This window comes from Bombus vancouverensis, chromosome 17 (assembly GCF_051014615.1).
Source record: "Bombus vancouverensis nearcticus chromosome 17, iyBomVanc1_principal, whole genome shotgun sequence".
Classification (NCBI taxonomy): domain Eukaryota; kingdom Metazoa; phylum Arthropoda; class Insecta; order Hymenoptera; family Apidae; genus Bombus; species Bombus vancouverensis.
The window spans coordinates 8,011,578-8,039,008 of NC_134927.1; the positions used below are offsets into that span (position 1 = coordinate 8,011,578).

A 27,431-nucleotide genomic window follows, 5' to 3' on the forward strand; every position below is an offset into this window, starting at 1 on the left:
CCTGCTCGGCAAAGTGTGCATACACGTTTTAACCTAGGAAGTGCTAACTGCACGAATATGTATTATACATATATTTTTATAATAAGCTAGGTACTTAGTAATATTTTCACTACAGGAAAATGTATCGAATTTTTTTTTTTGAATATTATTTCGGAGACTTGTAAGAATATGAATACATTTTATATTTCCTAAGAATTTCTTACTAAACGAAGTTGTACCATAATTTTAATTTTTATTACAGCATTAGATGATTACGTTTCACACGGATAGTGTGTTCTTTAATCTCAGCAGAATAGGTAGTTCGTAATATGAAATGGAATTTACAATTCAAATATTTTCGCCTTCATCTTAACAAATAAAATGTTATATGCACTAAGAATGTCATTAAAATTCAAATGTTTAAATCTATTTTTTGCTTGGTTCTGGACATACAAATGTTAATCGTATCATTCATGTATGACGTTATACAGTTTCAGTAGTAGGGTGGTGTTATTATTATAAAAGCATGAGTATCTAGAGGAGCGACACATCGAATATCGTTACAGTACAGTGACCAGTGACAGACTTATCGGGATCTACTGTAGTGAAAACGCATTATTGTACGATCTGTGGTAAAGAATACGCAGTGGAAGTAACAACAGGTAACAGGTGATTCCGTGTTATTCTGTATTCATTTGGTCTTCTATTAATTGTAATCATCATTACCAATGTCATATATATCAAAAATATTATCAGGTAATTTACTGGAATAGCTTAAATAAAGTTTTTGAATTTTAAACTATATATTTTGCATTTTGCATTTTACACAGTAAAAATGGTTCATTATTGTGGTTATTCGGTAATTTACAACGACTCATTAGCGGTGATCGAAACGGTCGCCTTCGTGTGATAGTCGCACGAACCTACGGCTATTTTCTGGCAAAAGTTGAGTTTAAGAAGGGTTTTTCATATTATTGTTAGGACTTTTTTTTTGTACGTGGAGAAATCCTCATGGACACTCCGCTGCTACAGTAATCGCATAACAGCAGAGTACTGTCGGATTCCTACCGACTAAAACTCCACGATGACCATCCCACGCGTATGAGAGGAGTGTTCCAGGAACCTCTTATGAATTAACTTCTGTTGCACCCCCTTCTCGCGTCCTGTTTTTCGAGCCAGTCCTAGCACCTCCCGACTATTGAATACGGCGCTAGGGGGGGGGGGCATTGCTCCTAGCGCTATCGATCCTTCTAGTCGTGGTGCGCTGGGACGGCGATGGAGCGGCTCTAGGTCGCCTGACTGCCATCCTCCTCCATAGTTTTATTCTACAAGGGTGAGAGTTTTTCTTTCTCTCCCTTTCTGCTCGCTCCTTCGCGAGCATAACTGGCTCGCAGAAGAGGCGGACAGCGTCGTGTTCCTGTGACCCTCTCAACATCGTTTCTACAATCGCTGAGGGGGTCAATCTTTCTTCTATGGCGTGAGGCAGAGTGTAGCGGGACAGCACCCACGCCGGTCAGAGTTCCAGCGTGTGCTGCGCTATGTCCCTGCCCTTTCCGCAGTGTTGACAAGTGTCCGTCGTCTCCCGTCCGATTTTTCTCAGGTACTCGCCGAACACGCCGTGTCCAGTGAGCAGTTGGGTCATCCTGAATGTGAGCGGGAGGCCGCGGCGGCTTCTCCATGTCTCCCAATTTGTGAGGACCGCCTCCGCGTCTCGATGTTCGCCTCCTTCGTTGATCAGCTGGGATCGCCACAGGTCCCACGTGTCCTCCTCGGCGGTTCCTAGGTCGTTTGGGGCTGCCTGCTCGGTCAGATCTTCTCCCGGATGCCATATTCTCCAGTGGGTGTATCTCCCTTCGAGTGCTAGCGCCCGGAGCTCCCACGGGGGGACGCGGCTAGAGCGGTCGCCGACGCGCTGTACACCGTCATGTATCCCCTAATGATTCTGATGGCGGTTTCCCTGTGCAGCCTCCTCAGGAGCAGGATACTGAGGCGACTCGCCGTCAGGTCGTTCGTCCATACCGGGGCCCCGTACATCACTCGGGACCGGACGACGCCCTCGTATAGTCGGCGCACCGCGTCTCCCGTCCCGCCGATGTTCGGTAACCGGCCGCACAAGACATTAGCAGCCACCGACACATTCGGAATCAGGGAGTCGTAGTGTGGCTCGAGCGTCCGCTGGCTGTCGATAACGAGACCCAGATATTTCATCTGCATATTATTTTTAGGACTGTCTTCGATCTTTCGTGTTTATGAAAGGTGAAAATACGCTCCGCGGTGAATACATTAAACATACGAGATACTTGTCATATTATATTATAAATGGTAAGAATCCATTGTTTGTAGTAAAATAAATTGAAGGCAACGCAAATGAACTGATATATACATATGTAATATTTTACTTGAACTTAACAATATATTTGCGCAATATTTAATCTCTCCACTACCATTTCATAGTTTCTTTTATATACAGTGTTACGTCGCATAACACTCTACCTAGCTCAGGCCACACGCCGCGGGCAAGATGGCAACCAGATGTCTTCGGATACTCACTGCGTACTCTCAATAGCCTCAAGTACCTTCCATAAATCTCAGGAATTTCCTAGTCGAGGTCCTTCAAACCAAACAAACGCCTGTTTCCGAAGCACTTCTAAAGACCATTGTCTACCACGGCTTGACAAGGGAAAGTTAGTTTTTCTCACGTAGGATGCAACTTTCCTCCCACTAACCACTTTCTCTCGAGGGCGGTTAAGACCCTTCATTTAACCAATTAACAACGAAGCCTATTTCCCTCACTCTCTTAACTAAAATCGTCACCAACCAATCCGATGGTCCCGTGCGCTAGACACACCCATCCTTAGCTTTCCTCCGCCACAGCATCGTCTCCGAACATCACTGATTTTGCATCCTTCGAACGGTCAACATCCTTCGACCGGGTATGCACACCCGTAGATCAGTCACTCACTCATCTCGTACATACGCACCAGCGTAACTGCCTTCGTTATAAGTTGTTGGAATAAACGGTGAAATATAACTTACTATACTGTGTCATATTCATTCAACCACCTCTGTTATCTTAACCGAAACAGGGGAACGACTAATTCGCGGCGTCAATTAACCGAATCGTAGCGAGAATTTACGCCTCTCGCTGACGCGTTTTCCTCGCGAACGCGTCTCTCCGCGAACAGTCGTAACATACAGTGACAGCTGATTTTACGTAAAAGGCGATAATACGACTAATTTTTCAAGTGATCGGTAAAGATTAGGTAACAGTAACTACAAGCTGCGTCTGATTAACGAAATGTAATAGTTCATTTTCATTAACATTAATAATGTACAGAACATTTTACAAACATGGACATCTCAAACCATGTTTACAGTTTTGCACTTTAATTATACTCGTCGAATTATGATTTCAACCTAGTATTTCGTCCACTTTCCTTTACTTTTTTTCAATGCTTTTAATGTACGAAGCATACTGTCAATTAAATTTTTAATTATTTGTGGTTCAATATTGTACCATTCTTGTTGTGTTCTTTCCCATAATTCATGAACACCTGAAGGTGCATTGTTATATTTTGCCAGTCTTCTTTTCAAAATGGAACACAAATTTACGATCGGTTTCATATCCGGACTTTGTCCTGGCCACTTCATCACAGAAAAATGTTGATTTTCCAGCCACGTTTTGTTGAAATACTACTTCACGTTCATTATATCCGATAGAATTAACTACAGAAGGTAAATTACTTTGTAGAATGGTCAAATAATGCTCTTCTCGCTTTATACCTTCAATTCGAACTAAGGGACCAACATCTCTGTGAGTGAAGCAACCCCAACACATAATTGAGCCACCTCCAAACTTCATAGTTTGTTTTTTACCACCTGGTTGATCATTATTCTCGGATGAAGTTCAATACTAGAAACTTCTGTCAGATTCGAATCTGTTAATTTTTGTTTCGTCAATCCATATAACTCTTTTCCAATCTTCCGTCGTCCATTCTTTGTAGGTGTCAACAAATTGTTTTCGTAATTTAATATTTCTGCTTGAAAGAGCTAGTTTACTTTCTTTTTCCATCGCTCGTAGACCAATTCACTTTAAAGAGCGACGAATGGTCCAATCGCTAGCACATATTTCGATTTCCTGAGCAGCAATGTTTGGTGTTTTGTAACTATTCGATCGAATACAGTGTGCAATTTCACGTGCTTGTCTACCCGAAATAGGTCGCGGTCTACCGTTTTCTAAAGAATTTGGTGCACTAACATACTTTTTTCTTATTCTTTCTTACAAAGGAGTTTATTGAGTCCAGAAAATGCAGATCTTAAGTACATTAGTCACAATAAACATGAATTTTTGTAATGGTATGTTAGGCAAAGGTACCGATACGCGGCGGTACGACGCAGCCATGCTGTATTATGTGTCGGCGCTTTACATTTTTTGTTGTATGATGAGGTTTTTGGGTTTAAGCCTCTGGGAAGCGGAGCTTCTTTTTTTATTTTTTGTTTTCTGTCTTGAAACCTTGGTCGCAAAACAGGACGCTTCGGTAGTTTGCTTTTTGGGTGCTGTGTAACTTTGGGGAGTGGCGGGATGAGAGGGTTGGGGCTGGGGTGATGTCAAATAGGATTATTTACAAATATTTACATTATTTACATTGTACACCTGTGTTATGCGGTGTCAGAATTGAGTTCTGTCGGTTTAATGTTGTCTCTTATTTTGTTATGGGTTCTGTATCCACCAGTATTTTTTTTGTTTTTTCTGTTTGTCTTTGGTGTCTTTCCGGGGGAGGGCCATGTTGTATCTCCATCTGGTGTCTGCGGTCTGTCCATTTATGTTTTCTGCGTAAAGTATGGTTTTGATCCCTATTTTTCTTTTTATGTGATATATTATTGGGATGTTGTTTTGGTCCTGGAGGTAGTTTTTTTTCGTCTAGGTATAGGAAATCTTCTGGGGGGATGTGGCCTGTTGTCAGAGTGTTTTTGTAATATGCGTTGTTAAGAAATAGGCAACTGAAAATTAAGCTGTTTTCTTCTGTTTTTGCCGCTTGTGCGAAGTGGTTTCTTATTATCTTTGGGATGTGACAGTCGATGCGGTGAATGTTGGCTAGGTCGTATATTGTTTTGTTTTTTACAAATTTTTTGAATCCGCTGTGTTCGGATCTGTATGTCCTCAGGCAAGCCCTGATGCATTTTCTTTCGAATATGCGGATTTTTTCCATCTGGGGGGCTGATATGTTGTACCAGATTGGGCAGCCGTAGGTAATGATTGGTCTGATTAGTGCTTGGTAGCATAGTATTTTACTTTGCTGTCGAGATGTTTGGAATAGAATAGTCTTTTTATTCTCCAGAATGCTTTATTGGCCTTAGCAAGTTGGGTTTCGGTGTGCTGTTTGTAGTATAATTTGTCGTCTATGATTATTCCCAGGTATTTTACGCAGTTTTTGTGTGGTATGAGTGCCCGTTTGTTTGCTTTTTCTCTTACTTGGAATTTTCTGCAGTGTTCTCTTTCTGTTGGGCCAATTTCACTTAACTTGGGTATGAACAGTATGGTTTCGCATTTGCTTGTGTTGATTTGTAGTTTCCATGCGCGGTAATAGTCGTTTATTTTTTCGAAAAATTCTTGCAGTTCAGTTTTTATTGTCTTAGTTTTACGGCCTGTTACGTAGATGATTAAGTCATCTGCGAAGGCTATGGAGCGTTTGTGGGTGGATGTATTGAGAGTAAAGAGGTTTAGTAAGTCACAGTTGTAAATATTGAAAAGTAGCGGGGAATTTACTGTACCTTGTTGCAGACCGTTTGTTATGGAGAATTCTTTGCTTGATGTGTTTGTACCTTCGGTCACTACGAATGTGCTGCATGTGATCATGTCCCAGACTATTTGAATTAGGCGTTTAGGAAGGTTTATCTTGATCAATTTGTATATGAGACTTGGGATCCAGACTGTGTCAATAGCTTTTTCGAGGTCTATTAAGCAGGCGGCTACGCGTTGTTTTGCGTTTAAGTCCGACGTAAGTTTGTTTATTGCGTGGATTGTGGAGTGTTTGTGCCTGAAGCCTAATTGATTTTCTGGGATTATGTCATTTTTTTGCAGAAGGGGGTTAGGGGGTTGTTCATGATTATTTCAAATACTTTGCTTATGTTGGGGAGGAGACTTATGGGTCATAGGTTTACGGGCAATGAGCCGTCTTTATCTTTTTTTGTAATAGCTATCAGTTTGGCTTTTTTCCACTTTCTGGGGAAATATGTGTTGTTTAGTGCATTGTTGAAGAGTACTGTGTAGTACCATTTTATTTTGTTCGGTAGGCGCTTGAGTAAAATGTTTTTTGTTGTTAAGTTTGGAGAAGATTGTGTTTAGTTGGTTGTAATTTGTGAAGTAGTTTGTTTCTGGATCTGGTTGTTTGGAGTTGTCTGCGGCGTTTTCGTTTGAGAATGTGCAGACTGTTTTGTTTAGCGTTTTGTCTTGTTCCATTTCATTTTTGAGTTTGTTTGTTTCGGCGATGATAATTCTGTTTAGTTGATCTCGGCCCATGTGTTCATTTTGTGTGTGTATTTTGAAAAAGTGGGTGCCGATAATGTCTAGTTTTTCTGTGGTTTTAGTTATTATAAAGTTACTCTCGTTGTCTCTGGTGGTGTTGTGTATCGTTATACTTGCTTCTTGGATGAGGGAGGTTTTTTCTGGGGGCAATTTGAGAGGTGGGATGGGGCTTTGTCCTTTTGGTCTGAAGATTTGATTTATTTGTGGGAACATGTTGGCTGAGTCGTTTTTGGAGATGTTTTTTATTTTATTCGTCCAGTAATGGTTTACAGAGTTCGCGAATTCTTGTTTCATTTGCGCTTTTATTTTGTATAGTAGGTACTTGTTGATATAGGGCTCGCATGAGTTTTTTTGTTTTATGTTTGGCACAGATTTTTGGAGAGCGATTTGTGTATGTTTTTCTATTTCATCTATGAATGCGTCGATTTGTCTGTTTGTTAGGTTGACGTTGTTGCAGATCTTTAAGTCACAGTTTTGTTCGAGTATGTTTTGGAACTTTTTCCAGTCTGTCTTTTTGTAGTTATACCTGGGTATTTGAGTCTGTGTTTCGAGTGTTAGGAGGTCAGATGTGTTCTTGCTTACGTGAAATGTTAGGGCGTTATGGTCACTATCATAGGCTAAGGTTTTGAGGGTGTTATTTGGCCGTAGGTTTTGAAATTTTAGTCGTGCGTCTGCTAGGCACATGTCCAGGTATGAGCGTCCTTTTGGGCAAGAGGGTAGCTCGGAGCTGTATAAAGTTGTTTTGTAGTGAATGTTTTTATTGTCTAGCCAGTTTCTAATGAAGTTGCCTCTCGTGTTGTTTATTTCGTTTTTCCAGCTCGTATGTTTTGCGTTCAGGTCGCCTGCTATTATATAATAGTTTTCTGTTTTATTGAGCTGTAAGAGTTCGAAGAGTTTATTGAATTCGTCGCTAAATTCTTTCTGGTTTCCGAGGGTTGCGTAGGCTGCAGTAATAAACAAGTTTTCCTTATTGCTTATTTTTATTTTTATGATCGTTGTTTCTAGGATTTTGAAACTTGTTATTTTGTCATTTAGAATTGTTTTGTGTTTTATGGGGTTTTTTATGAGGATTGCTGTTCCTCCTCCTTGGCTGGCGTTCGGTCTGTCGTGTCTTATCATGGAGTAGTTTTTAAAGTGTACTTTGTGTTTTTTATTTAGTTTTGTTTCTGAGACGAGTACGATATCGGGGGTTTCTTTATTTATTAGGGTTAGCATACTGTATCTTTTTTGGTTTGACATTAGAGAGTTGGCATTTATTACTATTATTTTCAGGTGTTTTAATTTTAATTTGTGTGTTTTTTGCTGTAACTGTTGGTTTAGTGGATTTTGGCTATTTATCTTCTGCACTGTTAAAAGTGATGAAGATGGCGCTGATCCTTTCTTCGTGTGTCGATAGTGTTTCTTTTATTTCATTTAATTGCGTTTGTTGATCTTTTAACGCTTGTAGTATGCTTTTTTCTTAATTCTTCGATAACGTTTATAATGCTTTGTTGGGGGGTGTTATCGGTTTTAGTTGCGCTTTGGCTTGATCGCGGATTTAAGTTTGTTATTTTTGTTGTGTTTTCGATTATTTGGTTTAGTTCTGTTTGTTGTTTCACTACGTCAGGAACTTTAGTTCTGGGACGTATTTACGGCTTATTTGGGCAATTCGTTTTATCTATGTTTCCTTGTCTTTTTTCTTTTTTTTTCAGCTAGCTTTTTGCGCAGCTTCACGAGTTTTGGACACCCCTTGTAAGATGCGGGGTGTCCGTAGTTTTTGCAGTTAACGCAGAATATTTTCTCCTTGGTTACTGCTTCTTCTTTTTTGATTTTGCACTCGCCTGGGCCGTGAGGCTCGGTGCATTTTACACAGCGGTAGTTTAGGTTACAGTTTTGTGCTGTGTGTCCTAGTCACTGGCATTTGTGGCATTGAGTTATATCATTATTTTTTTTTATTATTTTTTCCCATTTTATTTTGTAGTAGTTAAAATGGTTTATTCTTAGCAGTTTGCTTATGTTGCTGTCGGGGGATACTTGTATTATGCAAATTGGGAGCAATATATTGTTCTCCCTTGATCTTTTTGTCGTGAATCGTGTGACTTTTGTGAATTTTACGTCGTCTATTTGCAAGGCTTGTAGGTCCGTGAGTATTTCCATTTCGGTGTAGCTATTGTCTAAGCCTTTTAGCAAGTATGTGTGGTGTTTCTCTGCTTTGGGTGTATACGTGTAGAAGGTTGTGTTGGCTGCCCGAAGCGTTTCTTTCGCTGTGTGGAAATCGGATAGATTTCGGAGGTAGAGAGCATGCTTACCTGAATGTATCCTTTTGATATACAACTGATTGATCTTGGCTACTTTCTCTATGAGCGTTACTGCGTCCTTAGGGTCTTGTAACGTTATGTTGATAGGCGGCGGTTTGTATTCCCTTGTAGTGGATGGGGCCTTCGTACGCTCCTCTGCAGCGTATGTGGTGGGGTGTCCGTCTGGGGTGGGACTGTGTTTTCCCATTTTGCCACGTAGTATTTGGTTTTTTTGTTTAATTTTCTCTAGCGTTGTGTTTGGCGTTGGGTAGTTTGCTCGTCCCGGCTGTGACTGTAGGTGTGGTTCTGATTCTAGCAAGCTGAATCGGTTATGTGTTGTGATCGCTGGGGGCGAGGCAGCTTTTACGGGTCTCATGTTTCTGTCTTCTTTGGTACTTTCGTCCTGGGCGCGCGGGGGGGGCTCTTGTTTTGTGTTTTTTTAGGATTTCTTCTAATCCTTTGTTTCTGGCATCTAGGTTTGGTTGGGGGTTGAGTTTCCGCGTCCTTTTCGCGGACAGTCTTAAGCTGTTGATTTCCTTGGCCGCTTTTTGCGGATTTATTTTTCTTTTGGTGGGTTTTCTTGTTAGTTCTAAGGCGGGTTTCGTTGCCTTGCTTTTTGCATCATTCTCGGCAGCTTCTATTTTTTTATATACTTTTATTTTCTTATTTTTTTTTAAATTTATATCACGATGATGTCACTGCAGTATTTTTCACTTTTTTGTCACTTTTTCTTTTTCCTTTAGAGGGTGGTTCTTTACTTTGACGCGCACACTTTTAGGGCCTAAGCCTGCTGTCCCTTTTTAGGCTGAGAGGTCCGTCCCGTTCGGAGGTTTACGGTCAACTGTTTTTTTCTTATGCTTGCAACTATCGTATGACTGACACCATATTTCTCTGCAATTTTCCGCAACGACAAACCTTTATCACACAAACAAATAATACTGTTCCTTTATCTTCACTAAGTGGCTTCATCTTGGATTAAGCATATCAAACTGAAAAGTAATGTAACAATGGTGTGGAACCGTTGACTGCGAAACAATGGATAACCAGTGCTTATTGACAGTTTCGTTTCCCTGACATTTACACGCTATCATAAACGTTTCTGACGAAACGTGCAAAACTATAAACATTGATTCAAAACGCAATTATTATAAAATATTCTGTACATTATTAATGTTAATGAAAATGAACTATCACATTTCGTTAATCAGAAGCAGCTTGTAGTCACTGTTGCCTGCTCTTTACCGATTACTTGAAAAATTAGTCGTAGTATCGCCTTTTACATAAAATCAGTGTGTTTACACATTTGCTCGTCACTGTATATAAAAGAAACTATGAAATGGTAGTGAAGAGATTGTGTATTGCGCAATTATATTAAGTACAGGTAAAATATTCTATATTGCGATAAAATATATTTCCCTTATTTTATTTATCACTTTCTTAAAAATTCACTTGTTAATTATTTAGATGCGACAAAATATCTCTTCGAATTATAATATAAACATCCTTTCATTACATTCAAGTGTTAAAAAGACTTTATGTTCAATTTTACACATGTCAAATTTCACATATTGTTATTAGTTATTACTCAATATATAACTCTTTTCACTTGTATACTATATAAATATGTAGGGTTCACATTACCAATAACAGTTCCGCCCGAGCAACCGAGCTAAACGGAAGTGTGAAACAGTGCTTCAGTGAAGTGCGGCAAGTGGGGAAAAGAAAGTGACGAACGATAACGCCCATCGCCAAATGCTGGAAAATCCAAAATGAAACAACAAATACCGCCAATAAAATTAACAAGCAAACGCGAAACATATTTCATAAACAAAGCTACAAAGATAACAAACCCAAGTCAATCACTAAACCAAGAACAGGAGTGCTCAGCTATAAATAAAATAGAAATGGGAACATTACAAAATAATGTAGTATCGTGGACGAGAGGCCTGGGGGGTGGTTCATCGCGCTAATTATAAACAAGCGGTTACTGAGCATGTGCTTGATGGAGCTTAAACAAAAGGTATGAGGTTAACACAAAAGACAAAGGGTAGCTAAGGGACATACACGAATTAACGGCAGTATGAGTTGAGAAGCCAGAGAGTGGCGTTGTTGAGAGAGAGTTGAATCTCTGTTGACGAGAGTTGTTAATTAATTATAATACGTTGTTACGATTAGTTTATATTAAATAACCATTGTTTTCTGTTTAATACATTTATTATTAATAAACTAATTATTATATTCACGATACTATAATTGTTTCGACCACTCGCGGAGAGACGCGATCGCGAGGAAGCACGCCAACGGGAGTCGTAAATTCCCGTCACGATTAGATAATCGACGCCACGAAATGATCGATCCCCTATTTCGATTAGTATAATAGAGGTGGTTAATTGAATATGACACTGATGTAACAAGGTGTGAATGACAGTTTATTCCAACAACTTTGTGAAGAAGATAGTTACGCTGGTGCGTGTGTATAAGATAAGTGATTGACTGATCTTCGAGTGTGAACCCGGTCGAAGGATGTTGTATGTTTGAAGGTTGAAGAATCAGTGATGTTCGGTGACGATGCTGTAGCGGAGGAAAGCTGAGGATGGGTGTGTCTAGCGCACGGGACCCTTGGATTTGTATTAATTGGTCAAACGAAGGTTGATGGATTAGGATGGATCTTAGCTGCCCTCGATAGAAAGTTGCTATTAGGAAGCATCGTACGTGGAAAAACCCAACTTTCCCTTGTCCAGCCGTGGTAGACAATAGTCCTCAGAAAGCGTTTTAGAAAAAGATATTTGTTCGGTCTGAAGGGCCTGAGCAAGCAAATTATTGGGATTTATGACGGGTACTTAAGGCTATTGAGGGTACGCCGTAAGGATGAGCGGACATCTGGGGTCTGTCTGGCCCGCGGTGTATGGCCAGGTCCAGGTAGAGTGTTGCACGACGCAACAATAATAATGACGAGAATAAAATCAACAACGAACTAACCCACCAGGATGAAAGCTGGAAGGTGGCAATTTACAACAAAAAACGTAAAATAACAACAAGCACAAACGTTAGGAAAGCTATAGAAGCAGAAAAGCAACAATGGCTACAAGAAATTACTCTCCGAAACTCCTTCAGCGCACTGCCAGAAGAGAAAGAAATAGACCTAGCCGAAAAACCAATAACCCACATCGCCAAACCACGAATTAACATAGAAGCCAAAATAATAGACCCCCTCATTAAACTACTGAACAACACGGCAGAAAAAGAAAATTACAGCATAAAACAATTAAAACTAGACCAAGTAAAAGTACAAACTAACACCCCAGAAACTTTTAGAATTGTGACAAAAGCACCAAAACAAAAAAAAAACGCCGGGTATCACACTTACCAATTCAAAACTGATAAAAGTTACAAAGCAGTAATCAGAAGATTACACCCGAAAACAAATACAAACAACATATGCGAGGAACTAGCTGAAAGCGGACACCAGGTAAGAGCAATAAACAACATAACCAGATATGATACTAAGCAACTATTACCGCTATTTCTAATAGGACTCGAACCTAAAAATAATGAAAAAGGAATGTTTGAGATTAAAAAAGTTCTAAACACAATAGTAACAGTAGAGCCACCTAGACATAGAAAAGACATACCGCAATGCATACGGTGTCAGCAATATGGACACACAAAAAATTACTGCAGCAGAAGCCAGGCGTGTGTCAAATGCGCAGAAAAGCACCTAACAATAAACTGTCCATACATAGGAAAAATAAATGAAGTAAAATGTTACAATTGCAGTGGAAACCACCCAGCCAGCTACAAAGACTGTATAGTCAGAAAACAACTTCAACGTAAACTGTCTCCGCCGCTTAGAAACAGGACACACAATAACTTTCACGCGCAACAGGATAGCATAAAAACTGAGACAAAACCATATTTACAGCACGTAAAGAACGATAACCACAGTAACACCAATACCGTTGGTAGCCGAAGTTACGCACAAGTAGCCAACCGATCGCCACCCTTAGATAACCAAAATCAGAAGAATAACAGCAACGACATTACAGAGATCAAGGAACTGCTCAAACAATCCATCAAAAACACCGAAATGCTAACAAAAATGTTAAGCGAACAAAACGCAGTTCTCAGACAGCAAACGCAACAAATCACAGTCATGTTACAACTTCTTACAAACATGCTAAGCAAAAAATAAAAACAGATACGCTTAAAATTGCGGCCTGGAACTCTAACGACCTACAACAAAGGGCCCTAGAAACTGAAACATTCCTGTACAACAATAATATCGACATACTACTCGTATCAGAAACAAACTTTACTACAAAAAGTTACATAAAAATACCGTACTACACCATATATGATTCCAAGCATCCCTCAGGAAACGCACACGGAGGGACCGCAGTAGTAATAAAACACGACATTAAACATCACCTACACAGGCAGGTCAGTAAGGAACATATACAATATACAAGCAACCACCGTTACCGTACAGACTAACAGCAACCAACTGCAGTTGTCAGCAGTATGCATACCGCCGCGACACAAAATTACAACGCAAATGTGAGAAGAGTACATTCGACACTAAGATGACAAGTATATTGCAGCGGGAGACTATAACTCAAAGCACACACTATGGGGATCAAGAAACACCACACCTCGAGGCAGAATCTTGGAAAAATACATTAGAAATAATAACCTCAATATATTATCCACAGCAAAACCGACATACTGGCCGACAGACCTAAGCAAAATACCTGACCTGCTAGACTTTGCAGTTACAAAGGGACTAAACACAAATAAACTAAACATAGCACCCAGCCTCGAGCTTACCTCCGATCATACACCCATAACAATTACATACAGAAACAAACCAATACTCTACAGCGATTCAGAGACACAATGCAATAAAATCACCAAATGGCAAACATTTAAAGAAATAATTGAGAGCAAAATCAACTGCAACATCCCATTGAAAATACCTGAACACATCAATCAAGCAGTAACAACATTTACAGGAACTATTCAAGAAGCAGCATGGGCAACCACTATACTTGAATCAACCAATAGACAAGGAGAAATAATTCCGCCAGACATCCTCGAAAAAATTAGAGAAAAAAGAAAAGCGAAAGCAAAATGGCAAAAACATAGAAGAAAAGAAAACAAAAAACACCTAAACAAACTTGCAAAGGGAATAAAAAGCAAAATAGAAGAACACAACAACGAGTTCACAAAGTTCATTGAATCACTATCTGCACACGAGAACTACAACTACTCCCCGTGCAAAGCCACAAAAAAAGTAAAGAAGACAATAAAACTGGCCCCAGCAATCAAAAGAGCAGATAACACATGGCCAAGAAGCAACGAAGAGCAAGCTGAAGAATTTTCCAACCACCTTTGCAACACATTTACACCACATAATATCAATAACAGCAACCACAATAGTCATACGGACGAGGATGCGTTAACCACTAATACCTCAACTGACAATCACTATACCATATCTAAAACAACAGCACAAGAAACTAGAAACATAATCGAGAAAACAAAAAACAATAAAGCACCAGGAATCGACCTAATCAATGGTAAAATCTTGAAAAACCTTCCTCCAAAAGCGATACGACTAATCACAATAATTTACAATGCAATATTAAGAATTCTATACTATCCTAAACTATGGAAACTAGCACAGATCGTAATGTTACCTAAACCAGGCAAAGACCCACACCAAACAGCATCTTACAGACCAATATCACTACTTCCCGTGTTTTCCATAATACTAGAAAAAATAATTTACACCCACTTAAAAGCAATAATAGAGAAGGAAAAATTAATACCAGATCATCAATTCGGATTCAGATACAAACACTCCACGATGGAGCAAATGCACAGACTCACTAATGAAATAATACTAGCATTAGAAAACAAACAATACTGCACAGCCCTCTTTATGGGCATAGAGAAAGCATTTGACAAAATAAACCACGAAAGCCTACTACAAAGAATCAGGAAACAATTCCCGGAGCAAATATACCAATTAATAAAATCCTACTTAAGCAGCAGAACCTTCGTAATAAAAATCAAGGACACATACTCCGAAGTCAAAGACATCAAGGCAGGGGTTCCGCAAGGAAGCGTCTTAGGACCAATACTATACACACTATACACGGCTAACATACCAACAACTACCAATAGCAAAATACTGACATTCGCGGACGACTCAGCGGTACTAGGCAGGCACACTAACCCTGTAACAACAGTCACATTACTACAAGAACATATCACAAAAATAGAAAAGTGCCTACAGGTTAAACAAATTAAAGCAAACCCCGATAAATGCAAACACATTACATTCACACTGTGAAAACAGAAACCACCAAACATTGTACTAAACGGCACACACATAATACGAACAAGGCAAGTCAAATACCTAGGACTCCACAGAGATACACAACTCACATGGAAACAGTATATCAAATCAATAACAGACAAAATACAGACGGCAAGGAGACAAATGCATTGGCTGACAAGTAGAAAATCCAAACTAAGTATAGAAAATAAATTAAAAATATACAAAATGATCATAAAACCAATCTGGACGTACGGAATACCACTATAGGGAAAGGCACCAATGATCCATATAAGCAAAATAGAGACAATGCAAGCTAAAATTCCTAGAACAGTAGTAAAAGCCCCATGGTACGTTAGAAACAAGGACATTCGGAAAGACCTGGGAATACCAACGGTCAAGGAGGAGATTAGCGTGCAAGAAGGTACAGAGAAAGAATAGCAACGCACCCGAACCGGCTGGCAGCGGAAACGATCAACACATGAAGCATAGAAAGAAGACTAAACAGGAAACACCCAACAGATTTCACAAAGCATATAACCTAACCAACACGAAGATGGTACCTCACTGGGGGTAGCCACGCACATGATAATCAAACAGTCAAAAAATTCTACCAAATGTCCAAATCGAACAAATTGGGAATGTAAACAACCAAACAAAAAAAAAAAAAAAAAATACAATCGGATTGAATCACGAAAATTGCTTAATTACGGCTATGATTAGAATCTAGATTATAATGTTAGGAGATTTTCCCAAGTTCCAAAGGAAATGACTCGGTGTCCTTTCATCTCCGACATATATATGTGTACAGTATTTAACGTATCAAATTTCTATAAAACAGCAATTTCTGAAACAGAAGGCTTGGTATTGTAAAGATCACGGAGAAAACAAATTACAAAACTAGAAGACGTAGAAAGTAATGCAATATAATAGGCACAATCATGATAATATAAAATATAGCACATTCTTGAAGTTAAACTAAGATGAAAATGGAGAATAAGATAATTGAGCTTTGTTTTCACACGAACGATAGATGGACAACAGCTTACCTCGTGCAAATCGTAAAGAAGAAGACTATGACGTTCGGAGATGCAAACTATCCTGCGCGACGTTTTCTAAGAAAAATCATCAATTATAGATTAAACCCGTTTACTCATAGAAATCTATAACGGCACATAAATAAATAATGAATGCGGAGCACATATAAAATATGTTTATACAGATTTCAAATACGCACGCGTTCACGAATGGTGACAGAAAAATCACATGCGCAACAAGCATTCTTCAGGTGCTACTAAATAAGATCGAATACTGTTCTGCATAAACCACACACATTTTCCACACAAATCACTGACCACTGCATATTACAATATTCACATACATACACCTAATATAAAAAATGAAAAAGGCAAAGGAAACTACATAAATATTGTTTCAACTATTACTCGAAGGATTAAAAAAGGTATTGTTTCATGGAGTAATAGATAATAATGCAAATTAATACCTCTTTTTTTGGTGAAAATCTACCAAAATTATTCAATTATTATCGTTATTTAATTGTTTCATTCTGCAAAACGAAACCATAATTATTGAATTGTGTTTCTCTTTGCAAAGGTTATCCGTAGACTTCTTTAAAAAGTAATCCATAAAAAGGTATCAACTATAACCAATTTTCTATATCATTTAAAACATTTTTCCACTTACTAATTGTTGGGAATGTTAATCTATGGCAAATATAGGGACTTCAAGTGTGAAGATCCTGAAACATGGATACAGTCAATAAAGAAACAAATGAAAATGGAATCAATAAAGGACTGAATAAGACGAGTTCTCTCGAGGAATTCTACGCCGGTTGTGGGATCCTTGTGACTGGAGCAACCGGTTTCGTTGGGAAAGGTCTCCTGGAAAAACTGATCCGCATATGTCCACGCATCGCTGTCATTTTTATATTAATTCGTCCTAAAACTAACGAAACGGTAGAACAACGATTTAAGAAGATCATAGATGATCCTGTTCGTAAATATATTCTTGTTCCTTTCAATGTTTAAGGCAGTCAGGAGCCAAATTGATTAACTCTCTTTCCTGGTAATTTTTCGTCTTCAGATTTACGATGACATCAAAGGAAAACACCCCTCAACCCTCAGCAGAGTTTATCCCATGAAAGGTGACGCAAGTCTGCCGGACTTAGGTCTTTCGCGAGAAGATAGAAATCTGTTGTTAGAGAAAGTAAACATAGTGTTTCACGCCGCGGCCACTGTGAGATTCAACGAACCGTTACAAGTGGCTATTAATGTGAATACGAAAGGTACTGCTCGTGTTATCGAACTTTGGAACGAACTGAGGCATCCAATTAGCTTCGTCCACGTCAGTACAGCTTATAGTAATGTGAATCTACGTGAGATTGGGGAAAAAGTTTATACGTAAGAATAAGTTATACGCAAACGTTGTTCCATGGTTTAAGAATATTATATTTGTAAATATAACGTGAAGAATATGTGCACTTATTACTGACTTTGCAGCACGAGCTTGAGTCCTTCAGAGGTAATCGATATCTGTGACAAATTAGACAAAACGTCCATTAACCTAATAGAAAATGGGATTTTAAAAACATATCCAAACACGTACACATTCAGTAAGAATTTAGCAGAGCAGATTGTAGTAAACAAGAGTAAACACCTGCCAGTTGCGATAGTACGGCCAAGCGTAATTGGTGCCTCTTTGAAAGAACCATGTCCTGGTTGGATACAGAATATTTCTGCAGTTACAGGTATTTACATAAATCTTTTTCAGTGATAATTGTTCAGTACTCCTTACATTTCACATAAGTAGAATTAATTGGTTAGTTTGTTAGAGGCTAAATGAGAGGCTTACCACTAGATCATCATTATTATTGTTCAAATTTGTTGTTGCTCACGATACCGAGAATTCTTACCAATCTATTTAACGGTACATTTCTGCTAATACAAAATCACAAATAATTTCTAAACCAATTTAATGTTACCAGGTACCTTTCTGCTAGTCGGCAGAGGATGTGTAACGGCGGTACGGGGTAGGAGAGATACAAGATTGGATGTGGTGCCTGTCGATTTCGTAGTCGACACGATAATATGTATTGCATGGCATGTCACGCTGCATCGTGATCACGAAGTTAAAGTATACAACTGCACGAGTAACGCATACCCTTTTAAGTAATATTTATTGCGAATTTTTTACGAACTAATGTAATTCGATTGTTACAGTATTCCAAAAGTTTCAGTTTATTTAAATAACGTGGACAATAAAAGCGCAAACAAATGAAGAGCACAAAAGTCCACTTTTGCTCCCAATAGTTCAATTTAGAAAAATAGTAATATAAATAATATTTATTGAAATTGCATAATACTTCCTGAGATACTCGGATAATAATAAACTTTACTTTGCGCGTAATTCCATTAATTGTAATAATGTAAATTTTCCAATTTACAAGGTTTGGTCCGATGATAGACGCTATGGTAAAATATAGCATAGAAACCCCACTGAACGATACGCTATGGTACCCACGTTGTTCAGTCGTAGCTAATAGATATATTTACAACGTTCTGAGTGTAATTCCGCGTATTTTTCTTGCGTTCGTCATAGATATATTTTTAAGACTCCGAGGTAGTAAACCAATGTAAGTATTCTATCGACCCTTGAATAACGAGAACAATCTTTCTGGAATAATCATTGTTTTCATCTATAATAATAATTTAAAATGTTATTTCAGAGTGATGAAACTTCTCAGAAATGGCAATAAGCTTGCCGCATCGTTTGCATTTTTCACCATACACGAATGGTCCTTCCAAACGGATAACTGTTCCGACTTGGCGAGGAAGGTGAAAATGTTGAACGACAGCGATATGGTGAAACTGGATTTACGGGATTTGGATTTGGAGAAGTATGTTGCAATGTACCAGGTGGGGATTAAGAAATTTATTTTGAAACAAGACTTTAAGTCAACAGCCCGACAACGGTTATCAAGGTGGATATAAAAGTAACTTCGTGTAAAAAAAATAGGAATTAATATAAATACATATATTTTCGTTGATTTCAGGTTGTACTGGATACGTCAGATCACCAAAATGTCCGGTATAACGATCTTACTATGGATAATATACTGTGTCGTGTACTGACTATTTGAACGTAATTTCTCCTGATTAAACTAAAGGAATATAAATACAATTTTCTGGAGAAGGGATTCATCATCCTTTTCATTTTGTCTCTTCACTCGTCTCCTTGCTAAATAAATCCATTTGTGACATTGCTTGTTTTTTCTATAACATTTTAATAAGAATGCAGTTATTTATACCCATATGATTTCTGAGCTGTAAGCAATTCATCTGCTCGCTGACTATGAACATTCTTCCATTACAATGACATTATTATAATGACAGAAACTTCTTTCATCCTCCACCAAATAAAAGTTACGAGATAGTTATTCGTTGACAATAATGTACAATAATAATTTATCATTGAAAAGTCTACTGAGCAATAAACAATGATGATAGAAAATAAATATATTTTAAAATAAGGTAGTTCTAAAGTAAAACTTTTTTAAGAATGCTTCATTTGCATTAAAGGCTCACTTTGAAATAGAAACTAGATGTGACATTCATGCTGGATGAAATATTATTTCACATAATAAGTAGTAGGTAGTTTTTTATTTAAGTTAAATTTAAATATCATATTGGTTTTCATTTCATGTGTATGTATGTGAATATTGCAATGTACAGTGATCAGTGGTTTGTACGGAAATTGTATGTGGTTCATACAAGAATTGCCACGTTTATTAAGGGGGGGGGGTAAGGTTAATTCGTACAAAAAGAGCATGTCTTTGTGAATTTTTTCTGACGATACAGTTAAAATTTCTTTTTTAAAACCAATAGCATATTAAAATGTGCCATACGAGGAATATTGTGTAAAATTTTCACGGAGAAATATTAAAAAATACGGCAATGGCAGCAATTATTCGGACGTGTCTCGGAAAAAAGTATAATTGCGGTGCCCCTCAGAACTTGGTGCTGGATCATCAGAAATCAAAAAGTTAAAGTTCATTCGTTAGGTAACAGTTTTCCCCAGGTAACGCTGTGAAGGATTTTTCGAAATTTCAATTTTTCACTGTTTTGGAACACTTTGAAGGGAAAAACGCGATTTTGTGCGAAAATTTTCGGCTAATTTGTCATTTTAAAATAAAAATAATTAACAAATTTGAAAAAACTCTGCAGTGCTACCTCGCAAATTATATGAGGAAGTAGTTTTCAAAATTTCAAAAGCATTTGTGTAGCAGTTTTGAAGTAATTGGGGGCACCGACTTTGAAAACGTGAGATGTGGGGAAAACGCTTTAAAGTTTTGAACACTAAAAAATCTGGTATAAAACGTTCATAAGCGAATTTTATCGGTTTACCTCTTCACTAGCGTAGCAATTGTTGAAAAGACTAATAAAAAATGAATTATCCTATAATATTTTTCATGATCCTCCGTAATTTGATCTTCAACAGTCACTTTAATTTTTTCAGCTGACGCGCTATTTGTTGAAGTGCCTTCGTATTTACGTTTATGCGGAGGTACAATTTTTCTAGGTTGATATAATCTCGAACCAGTTAATTGTCTATCAGATCTAGTAACTTTTTTAGGCACTTTAGTAATAATTTAACACAAAACTTAATGAAAATGGAATATTTACTTCTACACTAAATCTTTTACTCTACACTGACAAAATATACAGTACAGGTATAAAGAGATTTGTACTTAAGTCGTTAAGTACTATAAATAGATCTGGGGGTAAGATTAGGTATTATATAGAGAAAAAAATGTCTGCGAAGTAATAATAGCACGCTCGAGTGGAGTAGGTAATATCATCCGACATGTATAAAAATACTCGTAATTTCGTCAATTTTGCTCCAATCGACTTGAAATTTTGGCACAATATTCTTAAGATGTTATGCATTCAATTAAAGAAATAAAAAAAAATGCAAAAAAAAATTTTAAAACCTTACCCCCCCCCCCTTAACAGCTCATAAATTCGTAATGCATATGCGGTTTTTATGTGAATATGGCTATTTTTATTACGATTTATCCGGGAACAGTCCGGCCACCACAGTGCGTTTGCGAATTTCCTACGCTGCGTAAACTTGTGAACAAATTGTTTACATGTGTTGAGGTTGACTGATAGAAGAACAAGTGAATAAATTTGTAGTAGAAAAATTTAAATAAATAAAGGCATAAGTATAAGTACAAGTATAGTGTATAAGTTTATGCTGATCCATGCCCTCACTCTCATAGTGTTACAATACAATATAGATGATACTGGTGGTTGTTGTTACGACCGTTCGCGGAGAGACGCGGTCGCGAGGAAAACGCGTCAGCGAGAGGCGTAAATTCTCGCTACGATTTGGTGAATCGACGCCGCGAAGTAGTCGTTCCCCTGTTTCGGATAAGATAACAGAGGTGGTTAAATGAGTATGACACAGTAGAGTAAGTTATATTTCACCGTTTATTCCAACAATTTATAACGAAGGCAGTTACGCTGGTGCGTATGTACGAGATGAATGAGTGACTGAACTGCGGGTGTGTATACCCGGTGGAAGGATGTTGACTGTTCGAAGGATGTAAAATCAGTACTTTCTTGGGAGACGATGCTGTTGTCACAGACGAAATTCGAGCAACTGTATATAACAAACCGAAATTCCGAACGCCTTATCGCGTGTGACCGTCCGGTCAGCACCCGTTCTCAGCCGCCTGAGTGGCATTCGATCACTCCAGCCGTTCTCCGAATTTTACACTAAGTATAAACAAAACCTTCTCCCACTCCAACGAATGGAAGAATATAAATGCTCCCTTCAAAATCATCCAGTCAGTCTAATAAAAAAATTCTTAACTAATCCAAGTATCGAAAGTGTATCATCGCGAACCGAAAAAATTGTATAAATTGAGTAAAAAAATAAAAAGAACTTAATCTCCTTTTCGGAAATTAACAAGTTCCTTATTTTTACTTTAATTTTACACGACATTTTTGGCGATCCTGCCAGGATCTATTCACTTCAGTGCAAACGAAATTACGATTTCGGCGTACGCGCATCATTGAAGATCGAAGGATCAACGGACCCAGTGCGAATCTTTGCTACTACGAAGCCCTGCAACAACTTTCAACGTTCCATTACGGTGAAACTAGACGAGAGGACTACGGTCAGCGCAGAGCAAGCCTACGAATAAGATTCGGAATCTAGAACCAACCAGAGAGGAAACATCCCTGAGACTCAACGGTCATAGCTACTACGGTAAGCTGAAAAATCTGGATTCATCTTCACGATACCGTGTGAGAAAACCCAGTTTCTCAAGCGCTTCGAGTCCAAATAGCAACAGTAGTTCAGACTCAATAAGCTCAATTAGAATCATGCCCACATCACGAAAAGACAAAGTCGAAACTATTGAAATCGTTTCTACAAACGGAGGTACGGACAATTCGATTCGTGCCATACTCGACGTAATTCAAAAACAAATTGAAATTCTTGCGCAACGTGTAGAAGAGACACAACGGACGGCCGACAGTGAAAATAGGAAGCGTGCAGCGGAAATAGAACTATTAGGCAAAAATATCTCTAAAATAAAAATAGGACGCGACGCTACTACAGAACTAGGCTCCCTTATTACTATGGACGAATCTGTTGTCGCGAGAGATAGAACTTCCCCACCATGCGTTCCAATTCGAACAGAAGAAGACAACCATCCCTCTTACGAAGACCGTCCACCGCAATTCGCCTCTCCGAGCTTACGGGCCAAAGACGCGATAGTATGTTTTCCGCAATTAAACGGCGAAGACAATATCGGAGTAGAAGAATTCATACGCGAAGTACGCGAATTACGAGCCATGTGTAGCGAACCCACGTTACTATTAAAAATGATCAAAATCGGGAAAATCACGGGTAAAGCCGCAATGGCCATCTGCAATATATCGATATACGAATACGGACACCTGTACGATGCCCTAAGACGAAACGTAGCCACCCAAGACTCTGTTAGAGAACATCAAAACCAGCTACGCGAAACGAGACAGCGTCACGACGAAAGTGTGCAAAGTTATATCATCAGGTTCCGCAGAGCACTCAATAAGTTACAATACAGTATAACGAACGAATACCGTGACGAAATTACTAGACGAGCTATGAACGACAGGATTTTAAAAGACTCCGTGATCGATTTTATCCGAGGCCTGAAAGGCGAAATAGGACAATTACTACTCGCCAATCCACCATACAATATCCTTGAAGCCGAAAAGAAAGCCACCGACATCCAGCGATTCTTCAGGGAAGATCGAAATCGACGACTAAAACCAATAGAACGATTACGACTTCCTGAGCAGCAACGATTAACAACCAATAATCCTAATCCGATCACTAAAAAACCAACTCCAACACCCAATCCAATGCCAAGAAGCTTCCGACAAACCGAACAAATACCACTTGCCCAAAGGACACAATTAAAATGCTTCAAATGCAACCAAATCGGACATGTCTCCAGTCAATGTAAAAATTTTCGAACACCCAGCCAATTTCTGAGACCACCAGCAGTCCACAATCTCGAGACACACAAGGAAGAAATAGAGGAACCAATAGACCAGACCTACGAATTAACGCCACAACAGGAAGACTACCCACAGTACTTTTACGATCCGACGGACAGCGACATAAATTCCTCATTGACAGCGGAGCAGGAATTAATATACTCAAGCGAAGATGCGTATTACGACCAAGAATAACAAAAGAACGGAAATTCTCGATGGGACACTCTAAATTTAAAACCAACGAACACGCTTTGATAAAACTATTCGGCAAAACTCTAGAATTTTTTGTGGTAGAAGACAACTTTCCAATCATAGAAGACGACATACTCGGTCTGCCAACCCTATCTAAATTCAAATTTGAACTCTCGAATCAACAATTAAAACTTGACAATAATATACTTTTATTGCAACAGGAAAACGACGTACCTCCAAAACAAGCAGTGTCAAAAACAGTCTACCTGGAAGGAAAACCGACAACGATATGCTTTATCAATGGTGGTGAGTGCCCAGCCAAAATGACTAATTTTATCGAAAATTCAAATATGTATGATCAAGTCTCCACGTTTAAAGATTTGGTTAGACTTTCGCATATAGAGAAAACCCCCCGTGAACCAATCGAAAAGATATTGCTGTTCTACCTTGACGTATTCAATCTAGAGACCGACTTATTACCATGCACTAATCTTGCTAAACACACAATAACGTTAAAAGAAAATAAAATCATTAACACAAAATCTTACCGACCGCCTGAATGCCATAAAGAAGAAATCAAACGACAAATGGACGAAATGCTACAAAAGAATATTATAGAACCATCTGATTCTCCTTACAATTCACCAGTCTGGGTAGTACCAAAAAAGGCAGACGCCTCAGGGAAACAGAAATGGCGAATTGTAATAGACTTCAGAAAAATAAACGAACTAACTCACCAGGACGCATATCCATTACCTGACATAGACGACATACTATTCCAACTAGGCAACGCAAAATTCTTCTCAACCCTCGATTTATCCTCCGGATTCCACCAAATCCCAATGGACATAGACTCTAAAAAGTACACAACATTCTCCACACCACAAGGACACTATCATTACAATAGGATGCCATTCGGTTTAAAGAATGCACCTGCGACATTTCAACGCATGATGGATACCGCGCTAAGAGGACTCATAAATAAACATTGCTTCGTATATTTAGACAACATTATAATATTCGGACAGTCGATTGAAGAGCACAATAGCAACCTCGCGATAGTATTGCAACGCCTACGCGAACTCGGACTCAAAATACAGCCGGACAAATGCGAATTTCTCAAACCAGAATTAGAATATCTTGGACATATAGTAACCGCCGAAGGTGTAAAGCCAAATCCCAAAAAATTAGAAGCCGTTAGCAATTTCAAACAGCCACGTCATCCCACAGACATCAAATCGTTCTTAGGACTAGTAGGTTATTACCGTAAGTTCATCAGAAACTTTTCTAAGATCGCGAAACCATTGACCGAACTTACAAAAAAGGAGACACCATTTCATTGGACAGATAAAACCCAGGAAGCATTCCAGACATTAAAAGACAAACTCTGTTCATCACCCGTACTAAAATTCCCAGACTTTGCGAAACCATTCACATTAACGACTGACGCCAGTAACGAAGGTATAGGTGCAATCTTATCACAGGACGGACATCCATGTTGTTATATCTCGCGAACTCTAAACCCACCGGAACGAAATTATTCCACTACAGAAAAAGAACTTTTAGCAATAGTATGGGCCGTGAAACGCCTCCGACAATATCTGTTAGGACGAAAATTCCTCATCCGAACCGATCACCAAGCACTAAAATGGTTACAGAATTGCAAAGACCCACATCACGCTTGATGAGATGGCGATTAAAACTAGAAGAATACGAATACGACATAGAATACACGAAAGGAAAAGATAATATTGCAGCCGACGCACTATCTAGAATACATGTTCTGACCAGACGACGCGAAAATTTGAACATAGAACTCGATAAAAAATATCACGATTGGGAAAAATCTACCGAAGCGTTACCCAAAATTCTCAAAATGACTCCGAACCGTAAATCTTTCTATCAATTATCCAAAACAGAGCTAGGAAATTACGACAGAATCGAATGGTTAACTAAATGAAACGAAATTATTCATATAAACGAAAAGATAGGTATAGGCGACGACAGTTTCACAGAGACCGAAAAGAACGCGATCAAACAAATTTTACTATTCCTGAACGACACCGTAAAAGAATTAAATTTTGCATGGGAACCAATTCAAACATATAGCGACGAAGAAATAGACGAATTATTGAAAGAAAATCACGATTTAGTAGGACACCCCGGTATACAAAAGACATACGACCGCATTCGTGAACGGCACAGAGTACCAGATTTGATGAAACGCATACAACAACATATAGAATCATGCGACACCTGCCAAACATCTAAAACTACACGTATCAGACCGCGCGAAGAACCTTGTATCACCGACACACCCCTCGAACCAAACGATAAAATTGCTATGGACTTATTAGGCCCACTGAAAAAGACGAAAAAAGGCAATCAGTACATTCTATCCATACATGACGAATTGACAAAATACTTAATACTCGTACCACTAAAAACTCAGCAAACGGAAACAATTTGGAACGCAATCTTGAATCATTACATTTACATCTTTTCCGCTCCAAAAAAGATATTAACTGACCGCGGACAGAATTTTATATCTAGTTTAATGCAACAGTACGAAGACGCGTTCAAAATCAAACATATCAAAACGACATCCTTCCACCCACAAAGTAACGGATCGTTAGAACGGACACACGCAGTAATAACAGACATGTTAAAATCGATACAGCGAAATTCGGATGAAGAATGGGATGATCAACTTAACTTTGTATGCCTTGCATATAACACAATGATACACGACTCTACTGGTTACACGCCATTCGAACTCACATTCGGACACCAAGCCAATCTTCCCTCCACAATATCCAAGAATCCCCAACGCACATACGCAGACGAAGTCACGTTCCGCAAAAAGGAATGGGACTCTAGACTCCGACACGCTCGCGAAACATTGATCAAAAGTAAACAGCGATATCAGCGCGATCAAAAACGTAAAATTATAAAACCTCAATCAGTTTTCAAAGAAGGAGACTCTGTTTTAATACATAACGATCATAAAAGGCATAAACTTGATGTGGAATGGTTAGGACCGTACACGATTGATAAAGTATGTACTCCATACTATCTGATTCAAGACAAAAAGATACACGGTAATCGTTTAAAACCTTACTTTCCAGGTCGACGCTCCTCTTTGCCGGAATAGTATCCGCGCAAATAAATATTACACCATTAGAAGGAAACTCTGTATTCGTAGAAAACATAGGAAAAGGATATTTATACAGCGACACTGCCAATGTAATAGTAGGATTAGACACTAGCGACATATACGAATAGATAAGCGCAATAGAATCATATAAATTAACGATAGACTCACGTGCAATCAGCAAACAATACGTCGAAGAGTTAGGCGGATTACAAAATCGCATCAATAACCTAAAACAACTCGCAAAACACTTGAAAGCGTTAACACATACCCGGAGCACACGAGGTTTGCTTAACATCATAGGTTCCGTATCGAAAAGTCTGTTCGGGACTCTCGACGATGATGATCTTACGCTCATAAACAAAAATATGGACAAACTATT

At 38.6% G+C, this 27,431-nt stretch overlaps 1 protein-coding gene across 4 annotated transcripts; it reads left to right on the forward strand.

The window, feature by feature from the left end:
• The first annotated feature begins 522 nt into the window (after positions 1-522).
• Positions 523-19,406, forward strand: LOC117165131 (fatty acyl-CoA reductase 1-like). Of its 4 annotated transcripts, XM_076626021.1 has the most exons (9): positions 570-641; positions 16,739-16,777; positions 16,864-17,136; positions 17,228-17,544; positions 17,644-17,891; positions 18,129-18,312; positions 18,591-18,776; positions 18,870-19,124; positions 19,197-19,406. In XM_076626021.1, exons 3-9 carry the CDS (start codon positions 16,891-16,893, stop codon positions 19,273-19,275), a joined length of 1,515 nt encoding a protein of 504 aa, XP_076482136.1. In that variant the 5' UTR covers positions 570-641; positions 16,739-16,777; positions 16,864-16,890; the 3' UTR covers positions 19,276-19,406. The 4 variants fall into 4 exon arrangements, with proteins under 4 accessions (XP_033204478.2, XP_076482137.1, XP_076482135.1 ...); XM_033348587.2 differs by lacking the exon at positions 16,739-16,777 and having other exon boundaries at positions 523-641; XM_076626022.1 differs by lacking the exon at positions 16,739-16,777 and having other exon boundaries at positions 523-641; positions 18,870-19,059.
• The last annotated feature ends 8,025 nt before the right edge of the window (positions 19,407-27,431 follow it).